General features: G+C 28.9%; 1 protein-coding gene across 1 annotated transcript; it reads right to left on the minus strand.

Moving 5' to 3' along the window:
• Nucleotides 1-787: 787 nt before the first annotated feature.
• Nucleotides 788-6,620, minus strand: LOC100250699 (la protein 1). Its single transcript, XM_002284121.4, has 10 exons — nucleotides 6,436-6,620; nucleotides 6,241-6,319; nucleotides 5,486-5,635; nucleotides 5,036-5,178; nucleotides 4,193-4,341; nucleotides 3,507-3,608; nucleotides 2,981-3,407; nucleotides 2,086-2,233; nucleotides 1,192-1,270; nucleotides 788-1,023 (listed from the first exon to the last, which is right to left on the minus strand). The coding sequence occupies exons 1-10, from the start codon at nucleotides 6,484-6,486 to the stop codon at nucleotides 924-926; spliced, it is 1,428 nt and encodes a 475-aa protein (XP_002284157.1). The 5' UTR covers nucleotides 6,487-6,620; the 3' UTR covers nucleotides 788-923.
• Between the last annotated feature and the right edge of the window lie 6,232 nt (nucleotides 6,621-12,852).

A 12,852-nucleotide genomic window follows, 5' to 3' on the forward strand; every position in this document is an offset into this window, starting at 1 on the left:
GACTCCAATTTTTTTTATAAAATATTTTTCAATATAAAACGAACCCCTCCATCAAATGGGTATACACATACAACACTTAAACAACTCAAGACACCTCAAGAGACATTGCTGAGTCAACCTTTCCCCTCATACTTAACTTGCTAAGCCAAGTAAAGCGCACGACATGGAAGATAGGATGAAAACCTAAGAGAACGCTTAAAGAAAGATAACTTTATATCGCACAAGACAACTTTACAATGCCAAGAAACTCTACTTACTCGATGCCTTGGCCAAATGAGATCACCTCCTATTTATAAGCATCTATGAAGCTCTCTCTGAAACGCAAAAAGGTTCCACACTACATGGCTCCACACTCTTCCCTTGTATTGCACTTTACTTTTAAGAAGCTCTCTCTGAAACGCACAAAGGTTCCACACTACATGGCTCCACACTCTTCCCTTGTATTGCACTTTACTTTTAAGAGATGTGCAGACATTTCTAAGCTTCTCTAAAATCTCCCACTCAATGTAGATGACTCCAAGAGGTTTCATAAGCTTCCTACTCTCATGTATAAGCTCAAGGGAGGTCATTTGAGCATGGTATGACATTAAGCCATTGAAAAAATCAGTGCTGAAGCGATTTTTAAGATGCACCGCATTCTACATATTAGCTAATTGCACATCAAGAAAAAATTAAGACATGTTTGTCAATCACAAACATGGGGAAACCACCAACCGGAAAGTTTCATGAACTTAAATACTGAAAGCGGGCTGGAATTAGAAAATAAAAAAATGGAAGAGACAAAAAGTGCAATAAAGTTAAATAAGTTATATTTAGAATATTGAAACAAACATATTAATTATTGTGTTTGAAAAACACCAACTAACTTATAGCTGCAACAGAGGAGATCTCAAAACTGCTTCTTGATGATTTGCTACTCACTCTTATGCTGCTCCAACTTTCTGAGTTTTATTTGGACGGCCGGTTGCATAATCGTTATCTCTGGGGCGACCAAATTTCCCGCCTCTATTCTGTTTTCCTCCCCTGGGAAATACAAGGAAGAAAAAATTTCAGATCAGAAGTGAATAATGCTGAGCAAAGTAAAACTATATGACACTGAATTTTTGAGAACATAATTTGCAGAGGAGAAATTCCAATGAATTAACATTCTGATGATGCAAGGATTCAACAACTAGTGTACTAAAAACCCACCTTCCTCGATTGCCCTTAAATCCTCTATGTTTTTCTTGATTACCACGGAGCAGGCTCCAATACTCCCTTTCGGCCTCACCTAATAGCACAAGACACAAAATAAACAATAAAACTCAAGATTGCTGGTCATAAGAAGTTATCGAGGGGAAAAACAACACAGTTTGTATTGCATGGTTTTAAGTTCTTTAACAAGCCAACATGCATTGTTCAATATTGGCATTATCAAGCACCAAACTGAGATAAAGAATCCCCACTGTTTGAACATCGACCAAAAAGTTTTTTGTATCATCTAAACCCAATAAGGTTTCAATCAGCATTGTCCTCACTTGCTAAATATCAAGAAAACCTGCCTATTAAATTAATGAATAGATAACATATGTCAAAACATGAATACAGAACTGACCAGATGCACTCACACAATGACACTAGTCTTCCCCTGGAATGACAAGGCCTTCCCTGATGGCACTAGATGTGTTCTCTAAACGTTATATAAGTTACTAATCAGACAGTCAATGTTTTGTTACTCCCAGAACCATATACTCTTAATCCATTCTCAACTTAAGACACATCCTTCAAATTACAACATGAACATAAGGACAAATGATCCTCTTTTATCCAAATCCCTATCTCAACATAGTATAGAATTGCATTGTATAAAACCTCAATCAGTTGCATTCATGAACCCTCTATTCTGTGATGAGTATTTTCCATAACCAATGAATAAGCAAATCCTGCCACTAAGAATGGAAAGTACCGATCTTCTCTTTACCTTAGAAAAATGAAAGGTGGAAAATACTCACCATGCAACATAGGCAAGAGTTTGAACAAAAACTAGTGCAACAAAAAATTAGGAAAAAAAGGGCTAGGGGCGGGGGAAAAGAGGTCGCTGCTTACCTGTTACGGGTTCTAAATTAGCAATGTAATTCTTTACTGTTAGACCCCCTTCTTCAGAGAGCACTGCAGCAGCACGTACTTTCTGAGCTGCTTCAGGTTCATCATATCGAATGTATCCTGATTCTTCTCCTATCTTGAAATCAACAAACTGCAAATATGAAATACACACAAAGTAGAAATGTTGGAAAGATTCCCTCAACCCAGTGTCAACTTACAGTACTCAAAATTCAAACCAAACCTCAGTTTGGGAAATGCTCAAACACACAAATACACATGCACACTATCACAATCAGTCACTGTTAACCTTAGGTCATTACTAAGAAACCATTCTTCCTTCCAATCAGGCACTTTTGTTGAGAAAAGTGTCTACAGTTGAAATAGAGAAGTTTATTACCAGAAGGCCTAACAAAAGATTTTTTTTTTTTCAAAAAAAACAATGAAGATGGCAAAAACAAGATGCAGTAGGCAGGTGTGTTGAACATTGTGATGTCATGCTAAAAAATAAGATTACTCAAATAAACATAATGCACAAGTGACCACAGCAGAAAACTCATTGAAAAAGGTAAATCACAAGAACAAAGGCTTTTTAGGAGGAGATAGCAATACAATTCATTATTGCATGTCCAAACCACACATAATATCCAGCATACAATAAGGAAATAGAAGTGTTTGCCAAAGGTCCAGTCTAATGGAAACATATAGGAAAGAAAACCATGGTTGAACCATGAGAAGGACTGAAAAAGAAAATGAAAGAGATAAAAACATATTCATGGATCAAAAAAAAAACAATGCAGATATCCAACATTATATTTAATGAAAATCATCCAAAATAAGCAACAAAGCCATAAGAGTCTCAAACAAACAAACAAAATAAAGAGCAATTATAACATGGTACCTTAACGGTGCCAAATTTTTGAAAGACACTCTTCAAATCCTCACGCATGACAACATCCATGTTGTCTTTATAGGTAGCAGCAGTGGGTTTTTGTTCCCCTGTTGCTTTTTCTTCACCTTTCAAATCACAACCTTCAGAAGATTTCTGTCCATCTTCGGTTTCCTTTCCTTCACTTTCCAAACTAGTTTTCTCCTCAACTTTTTCTTCACTTTCCTTCTCAATATCCTCCCCAGAGTTTTCTTCATCATTATTAATATTCTCTGAAGCCTTGTCCTCAGTTTCTCCAGTGACATTTTCTTTTGAATCTATATCTGTATTTGTTTTGCCAACATCTGCATTATCATTCACTGGCTCATGAGTACCATTGTGTTCTGTAGAACCCCCAGCTCTCTTTAATGTAAAGGAAACGATTAAGCCTTTGGGATAGCTGAATTCATCAAGAGTAAAGAGAATCACATTAATAAAAACTTGGAAGTTGGAAGATGAAAAAACCACAGGAAGTTGTGTAGTGCTGGTAACTACTTACGTTGATTCAGCATTTGAATTGTTTTTACGATTTGAACCCAAGAGGGCACGAGAATTCTCAAATTCCTCAGTTTGTTGTGCTCTTTCAGCATCAAAATCTTTCCTGTTTTAGGATACATATTAGAAGCCACATAAATATAACAAATAGCCTCAGATGCACACATTCACAAAAGTCGCCCAATTTTGTAGCAACTATATAACATAGGTATAAAAGATTAAAAAAGAAAGTCAATAAAATTTTATAGAACACGCAACCTCAAACTTGAGTTCAAGACACTTTTGTGGGGGGGGCAAAAAAACTCAAACTTCCCATCAAATAATATATTTCATGATCTAGACAAGAAATGTGTTTGAATTTCACTGTCCAAGTTGAAGGTAAATGGCACTAGTTTTATATTTAAATTAAAAAATTATGAATATTTCCTAGCATGTAATATTAAAAACAGTAATTATTGATACACGTACATAATTTTGAATTATAAAATAACCAGAAAAATCTCATTATTTTTGTTATAAGCCTTTCATTCACTCTATTTAGAACTTCATAGATAATAGAAAAAGAAAAAGAAAAAGGATAAATCAGATATACTAACTAATTGGCCATCCCCATTCAAACCGTATGCTTTCTTCATCCATATTGCATTGGAATCACATTTATTTCAACCTGCAGCCACAAGTAATACTTACTTTGGTTTTAGTTCCAATTCAACACCAGCATAAACCAAGCTTTGCTGCAAAACCTTCGCAGCATCTTCCTCAGTTGAGTATTCAATTAGGGCCGTACCACAAAATACCCTTTTCTCTGCAACATGACGGGGCAGCCTAACACTATTAACCTGAAATATGGATAAATTCACAGAGTACCATAAATAGAATTTCAGAGAAAATAAGTCAGTATAAAAGTTGGCAATAATGTTCACACGATCTTCACCTATTCTCTTTTATATGGGAGATAGATTAGGCTGGGTTTTACAATTACATTTATTCATCCCGATGGTTCAAATGCAAGTTTGAAAACAAAAAATTCCAACAGTCTTTTGGGGTGAGTCATTAAAATCCCAACTTTCTGAAACCATGAATACAAATGCTCCAAATAATAAGAATATTTCAACACTTCTGCTCAGGTTCACACGCCAGTTAAATACCTGATTCACATTGAGAAACTCAGGGGAAAGACTGTTCAGTTTGTTGAATAGAAAATGTTTGTCTTTTCCCCTTCAAATATTCAAGTGCACATAAAGCAAAAAAGGGATCTAGCCCTGTTCATAGTCGTTCATTTAAGGATTGCATTAGTGGAGATTTTACAATAGACAATCATTCAAGGAAGGCTACAATTTTCATCTCAAATTAATTTATCCATCAAAAAAAGTAACTCCATACTGTCACCTAGCAATACAAAATCTCAAGGGAGATCCCAAGCCAATAAAATAAACTAATGGATGCCGAAATATAGATTCTAAAAGTAAGAAACAAATAATGCCCAGAAAAATTAGTTTATTATTAAAAAAGAACAATGCATGCAGCAAATACCTTGGCAAATTGACCAAAGTAAGCCTCCACATCTTCAAGCTTTGCATCATATTCTAGGGGTGATGCTGCAATTGTCCTTATGTCCACTTGCTCTACCACCTCTTCTGGCTTTAAAAGTTCAGTAGCCCTGCCAATCTTTTTCCCTGAAACACCAAAAACAAACATCAAAATAAGTGTAAACATATCGAGCACCAACATAACAGAATAAGAAATAGGGGTACATTCTCTTTTACACCATTGTTTATGTTCCTTATAATACATAGATTTTATCGATGAGAACATAGAAAATTTTTTGGGGAAATGAAAAGAACAAGCATAAAAGCAACTAAGAGTGCTGATAAATCTTCAAAACTTCAAGGAAAAATATCCACTGGACAAGCAGAAAACTCGTCCATTAATTCTATTTTGGATTAAAAAAAGGAACCTATGAGTGGAAAACATAGAGCTCACCATCTTCAGAAACCTTAAGGGTAGTAGAATTTCTCAGAATTTCAGCCACAGCCTTCAAGGTGTCTTCTGAAACATCTTCGGGCTTAACGTCCCCCAAATTAAGATGACTTCTCATCCGAGAAAATGAACAAATCAAAGCCAAACTAACCACTGTATTCACAGTCAAGGACAAAAAGGACAAGAGAAACTAAACATACCAGAAATATAATCAAATACACAGTTCAAAACCAATAGAGAGCTTGGGTGTACAGGGAGATGGAAAAGATAGTTGATTGAGTGTCCAGTAAAGCTCAGTTTGGCTTCTGATATTTTGCAGGAAACGAAATTAAAAAAAAAAAAAGTAGAACCTTGAAAAACTAAAACCTCCGGTGATTAGGATCAATCAAACCATTACGCTAAACGGGGATTTTTCAGAACATCCTTCTCTCCCACTGCTAAACGCTTTACACAAAGATAATTAACTAAATACCCAAAAATCCAAAAGCAGAATACAGTTTGGTTGAAAAGAAAAAGAATTTCAAATTGTTTAATCATAGAGTTTTCATTATATATACACACAAAAAATGGAAACCTCCCTCCAAATAATCTTACCAAACCCATTTTGGCTTAGGTTAGATAAAGTTGATAAACCTTTCATGTTTTATCAGAGGCATCACAAAAAACATAAAACAATTTTCGTTCCCTTTTCATCGGTTTTCTCAGCAACCAAACACATAGTAAGTTAAAACGCAATGCTCATATTGAAGGAAGGATACATCCATCTTCACTCTCACTTATGGTTTTCTTGAGAAAATTGTCTCTTGGAAGATTACTATCACTAAAGTAGAACTCCACCTGTTACAGAAAATTAAAATTAAAATTTACAACCAAAAAAAAAATGCAAAGCAAAGATTTTTAACACGATTCGACACAACATCATCAAAAAAGCAAAAAACACATCTGCCGTGAACCTGACGAATGACTTTCTTCACTGTTTCTTCATCAAAAGACGCCGTTCCCATTGTATCAGGACCACTGTACTGAAATCGACTAGCTGCAGATTCGGAAAGGAAGGCAGAGATAACGAGGGTTGAGTCTAGGGTTTAAGGGTGGATTTCTTTTCGCCCATGTTTTTATTCGTAGAATAACCTATTTTGACATAAATATTTTTAAATTTTTTAAAATAATTTTAAAAAAAAATTAAATTATTTTACCATAAAATAATAAGACATTTTTATCAGCTAAATAAATAAATAGTTAAATTTTCAAATTTAAATTTTTAATAATATTTTTAATCAAATAACCTAATTAAAAAACCAAATTTAAAAATTTAATCATTTATCTTTTTTTTGCTTTTGACAACAATATCCTTACTTTTATTTTAAAAAAATAATCCTTTTTTGCTAAATTACATGTAAGTACTTAAACGATATTTATATTAAAAACAATATTGTTTTTAAATAAAAATAAGGGAATGAATAGATTCATAGATTATTTTATTCTTTTTAATTAATTAATTTTTAAAAAATTTCTTAAAATAAAAATTTATAAGAATTTTAATAAATCATGCGAATATGATTATAATTTATAATTAGACCAAAAAAATGTATATTATTGTAATCTGAAACTCTTTCACACATAAAGTCTAAATACATAAATTCTTAAAAAAAAAAATAGCAAATGCAAAAAAATATTTTCATAAGTATAAAGCAAAATTTTATTATAGAGAAGGATTATTTTTAAAAATAAATTTATGGTATTTTCAATTAATTTTTATTTTTTAGAGTATTGAGTAATAGTTAAAAATACGAAAAATAGTTTAAAAATGTTATTTTATGTATGAGCGTCCAATAAGAAAAAATGTAAAAAAATATTTTTTATAATCAGTTTTTAAATATATTTTTGTTTTTAAATTAATTAAAAAAAATTTTAAATTTTTTAAAAAAATTATTCTAAAAAAATACTCCATCTCCATTATTTGGAGCCAAGAAATCGGATTTCAACATATGGGTATGTTTGTTTCCATGGAAAAGAAAAACCAAACTTAAATGCTTCCATAGTAAATAATAAGTGTTCCATTATTTTGAAAGGAATTTGTTGAATTTCTTAGTTTTCTTTCTCTAATCTCGTTGTTAGGTTGTTTTTTATTGTAATTAGTTCTTTTTTATATTAAGGACATGTTTGGAGTAGTATTTTAACCTTTTGATTTAAATAACAAAAAGGTAGAAGTAATTAATCATTTATGATTAATTAAATATTCTTGATTAATGTCAAAAATATATTCTATTTCAATATAATTAATTAATTAATTTAACTTAATTTCCTCATGAAAAAAATGAAACTCTTTAACAGACCATGCATGGATTGTTCATTCTTCTATAAATAAAGTTTCCATGAAGCAAACAAATTGAAAATTCGCATGATTTAATGATTTGGGCTATTATATAAGTTCAAGCAAAAGATTTTAATTTGAAGATACTTTTACATGAAAAGATTTTTAGTATTATGTTTTAAATTAAATATTTTTTTATGTTTTTAACTAAATACTTTCTTTTATACAATTTTATTTTTTAAAAATAATATTCGGGATATTGGAGTATATTAAAATACTAATTTTTGCATGTCTTAAAGGAAAATAATCTAATTTAATACTCTATAAGCAAATATAACAAAACTAGATTGGAATTTAAGCAATTTTTTAATATTAAACCAAATTTTCTAAAAGACAATTTTAATTTTAATATGCCCCATCTCAACCAATGGAATTTGAACATGGTAAATTCCCTCTATTATATTTGAGTTTACTCACATATTTATTGCATAATACTCATTTGGTAATTTGGTAATTTTTATTTTAGTTTTGTTACAATTTTAAATTGAATCTTAATTGATTAATCATTTTCATGTCAGTTTTGTTTTCGTTATCAGTACAATTTTATGTCAATTTTGTTTCATTTTTTTGTTGCACTTATATTGAGACTCCTGATAATTTTTGTTATCATAAAACTTGAAGTTTCTTTTATTGTACAACAATACAAATTTTAATGAATCATAATGGAAAAAGAATTATAATTTGCAATTCCAAAAAAATAGTATATTATTATAATATTAAAAGTCTTTCACACTATTATATGTATTAATGAAATGATGTTCTTTTGGTATTACATAATTTACCCATTAATTAGAAAAGAAATGGTACATTACTATAATATTAAAACTCTTTCACACCATTATATATTTTAATGATTTGCTTATCATATAATTTAGTCATAGGATTTGGAATTTTGCTAGAATGAAAACAACACAAATTTTAATAAATCATAATGGAAATACAATTATAATTTATAATTCGAAAAAAAGGGTATTACATGATAATATTAAAACTCTTTCATACTATTATATATTTTAATGAAATATTTTTGATAAACTATATAACATTTTTATTTAATAGAAAAGTTTTAAATACTATAACCCTGGCATTCATTCTTATATAATTATCTAAAATATTGTGTTTTTATGAAAAAAATCAATCATGAGAAAGATCATGGTAACAAAAGTTTTTATTTAAAAAAAAAATATTCACTTCAAACAAAAATTTTCACATAAAATTTTAATATAATTTGTAATAACTCGTTTCTTTTTATTTCAAAATGATTCTCACGGTTTTAAAATACATTTATATGATTGTTCATACTTATACTGCATCTGAAACTTTTTTTTCTTATTCAACGTGAAATATCATAGAATAATAACTAAAATCATGAAGAATGGTTTAGAAAATTTTATATTATATATGTGTATAATAAGAATAAAATGAGAAATTTATTTTTCATATATAATTTATGAATAAAATTTTGTTTTCAAAATCATTAAAAGTTGTTTTTAAAACCATTTTTTTTAGAGAAAATTTTAAAAATATTTCAAACATGACATAAACACTCCTAATTTTACTTGTCTCCCATCTCCCTTGTTCATCGATGGACACTACAATATAACCACCGATCATGTGAAAGATTTGGCGATATTGAGATGATGGATTGGATGAATGGTATATGGCCAATTGGCCATTGTAAGTACACAGCATGGGCCTGTTTGGAAGCCAGAAAATTCAGGTTTTTGACATGTGGGTATGTTTGTTTTCATGGAAAAGGAAAACCAGCTTGAATGCTTCCACGGTAAACGTAAAGAAGCAGTGTTCCATTATTTTGATGGGAATTTGATGAATTCCTTCATTTTCTTTCTCTAATCTCATTGTTAAGTAATTTTCAATTGTAATTAATTCTCCTTGGTATTAAGGGCATGTTTGGAATAGCATTTAAACTTTTCATTTCATAATTAAAAAAAGCAGAAGTAAATAATTAGAATTACTATTTCAAAGAAAGCAAAGAGTCTAAATTATACAAAAGGATGTGACCAAGTTTTGGGAGAGTTTTTTTAGGTATTTAAAGTTAAATATAGATTTTAAAAGTATTTTAATATAAACCTCAACATGGGTTAAAAGAAAGAACGACTATTTTTTTACAAACACCAGATGAGAAAAGTTCTGCACTCTTACATTACTTTCCAATATGTTTTCCAAAACATTATTTTAGCGGTACATCACAACAATTACTACTAATATATTATTAGTTTTATCATGGGGGTTGAAAGGTGAACTTTGAAGTTATTTCATTATTTTTTTGGAAATATGATTAAATAATCACTTAAGGGTGTTTCACTACAATTTTTAAGAATAATTTTTTGTTTTTCATAAAAAAAATAAAAAATAAAGTATTTTTAGATAATATATTTTAATTATTTTCACTTATTTTTTTAGAGTTGTAAAATATAATTATACAAATATATATAATATTTTTAAAACATATTTAAAAATAGTAAAAATATTTCAGACTCCCAAATAGATTTTTATTTTATAAAATATCAAAGAACAATTTTTTAAAATTGTTCTTAAAAACTATTTTTCAAAAATAGTTATTAAGCAAACTTTACTCTTTTTTTGTTTCGTCATTTCTTTTCTTTTCTTTTTCTTTTCGAAAAAATATTTTCATATATTATACTTAAAAGTTTTGTTTGATGTTTAGAAATGTGTGAAATTGTTTAACCACGTTTGGTAAACTTCTTACATAACATATTTTCCAAAAAAAAATATTGTAAAACTATGTTGTTTTTTAAAATGTTTTAATTGTTTTTTTTTAAGTAAAAATAGATAATATTTTGACAACTTTTGCATTATAAACATGTATATTATATGAAAATTAAGTTTAAAAAATGTTTTTTCATATTTTAGTTCCTTAGTAAAATTTTGTTCCCAAAAATAATTGAAAATTATTTTTAAAAACCATAAACATCTCCTTAATTTCTGTAAATAAATCATTCAAATAATTGCAAAATATTCTAAAAACTCAACCTCAAAAGATGGTAGGAAAACATCTAAGTATAATTATTTTAATTTTTGTGATAGAAAAACTGGAACTCTTGAACAAACCATTCATGTGTTGTTTGTTCATTCTCTTAGAAATAAAGTTAGTGTGAAGTTTTGGTAGGCAAAGAAATTGAGACCTCCAATGATTTAATGATTTTGGCGTTTATATAAGTTCATGCAAAAGATTTTAAATATTTTATTTTACATATTTTAAAATTTAATATAATTGAGGTATTGGAGTATATTAAAATATTAATTATAGAGTAAATTATTGTTCTATTGAAATGGAAAATAATATAATTTAATACACTCCTTGGACAAATACAACAAGATTGAGTTGGAATTTGGGTCGTTTTTTGGATAGCAAAGCAACATTTTTAGAAGGTTATTTTAATGTGGTTAATTTCGTTATTTCCCAATTTATACAATCAATTTCAATTTCAATTTCATTATGATCCCATATTGTTAATTGGTCGCAATTTATTCCATTGGTATTAGTTTGGAAATGCTTCAAAGGACAACAAACTTCTAATTTTTTTTTTCATAAACCTTTGAATTTTTATATTTGCTATCTCCTTTTATCAAACTGTTAGTTTTCTCTTTTACCAAAGAAAATAGTGATTTGAGAAAAATATGTTATTGTGTGTAAATTTGGAACCATTTTATATAATCCCAAAATATTTAGGTTATTAGGTTATGTTTGGTTCTCATAAGTATTGAAGAAAAAAAAATAAAAATAATTTTATCATGATTGATTATTTTATAAAAAATAGTAAAAAAAAATCAATTATAATTAAAATTAATTATAAATCTATGTTTTTTAAAATTATTTAATATTTATATTTAAGAGTTAAAATAAGTAAAATAATACTAAATAATTTATTAATTTCAAATTTATTTTTTATTTTTCCTTCACTATTTTTTCTTTTGCTTTTACTTTTCCTCTCACAATTTTTTTTTATGAGAACCAAACATTGCCATAAGATGGATTTCACTCACCTCCACTCAAGTTTTGGCCAAATACATAGTATCCAATTAGTTTGAAATTTTATCAAATTCCTCCTCTTCTCACATTTTCATTTATTATTTTCATTCAAATAGGTTCTCATTTGTCATTCACTCACATTTCCTCTCATCTCTTTCAAAATAAAAAAGGTCCAAATCTTCATCTTCCTTCTTACTTTATATATATAAAGGGGCCATAGTTGAGAAACCCAACTCAAACTTTTTCAGAACGCTCTTTTAATCTTTTCACACTCTTCAACCCAATTTTAAGAAACTCAACTTGAATTATCCGCGAGAAGTCTTCACCTTTCCAAACTTGTAAGTGGCTTTTACATCAAGCTGTGGGGAGGCATCAACAGTGGCCAAGAATAGGAGGCCATTTGTGGATATTAAATATTTTATGCAAATGATATAAATAAACATTAATGAGATAAATAATAATTGAATACTCATTTAACTCCTAAAGTGCATTAAACTAATTATTTTTAGTGATTCCTATTTTCCTTATGTTTTCAAAAATCCCCACCAAAAAACACTTTCCCAGCTATTCTTAACCTTCATATCAAAATTCTGAGTTATGGCCATTATCATTTTCCCTACATCTTTTATTTGAGAACAAAACAACACAACCAAAAAATTCAAAAAACATCTATTACATTTTCTAAATTGGAATATATTATTTGAAAGCAAAAGCAATATCAATATATTTGTTCTCTGCAAATAGAAAAACCAGAATTCTTAAATAAAAAAAAAAAAAAACTGTTCTCAAGTAGCAGAAACAGACATGCACACTGTATATCATTCTCACAGCAAAAAAACTTCGTAAAATAAACATATTTAATCAAATTGATAATGGCACTTTGAAATTACATACACCAGATCAAACTCAATAGGAACTGCCTCACTAAAAAGAAAAAGAATCAAACAAATTGAAAAGCTAAAACCAATCACCAAACCAAAA

This window comes from Vitis vinifera, chromosome 4 (assembly GCF_030704535.1).
Source record: "Vitis vinifera cultivar Pinot Noir 40024 chromosome 4, ASM3070453v1".
Classification (NCBI taxonomy): domain Eukaryota; kingdom Viridiplantae; phylum Streptophyta; class Magnoliopsida; order Vitales; family Vitaceae; genus Vitis; species Vitis vinifera.

What these genes read in the sequence shown, in the direction of transcription:
- LOC100250699 (XM_002284121.4), bottom strand. Translation starts at nt 6,486, where the DNA reads ATGGGAACGGCGTCTTTTGATGAAGAAACAGTGAAGAAAGTCATTCGT. An exon ending in AAGTGAGAGTGAAGATGGAT is followed by an intron (nt 5,636 to 6,240) that starts GTATCCTTCCTT and finishes CTGTGAATACAG; the next exon opens with TGGTTAGTTTGGCTTTGATT. An exon ending in ACTTTGGTCAATTTGCCAAG is followed by an intron (nt 4,342 to 5,035) that starts GTATTTGCTGCA and finishes TCCATATTTCAG; the next exon opens with GTTAATAGTGTTAGGCTGCC.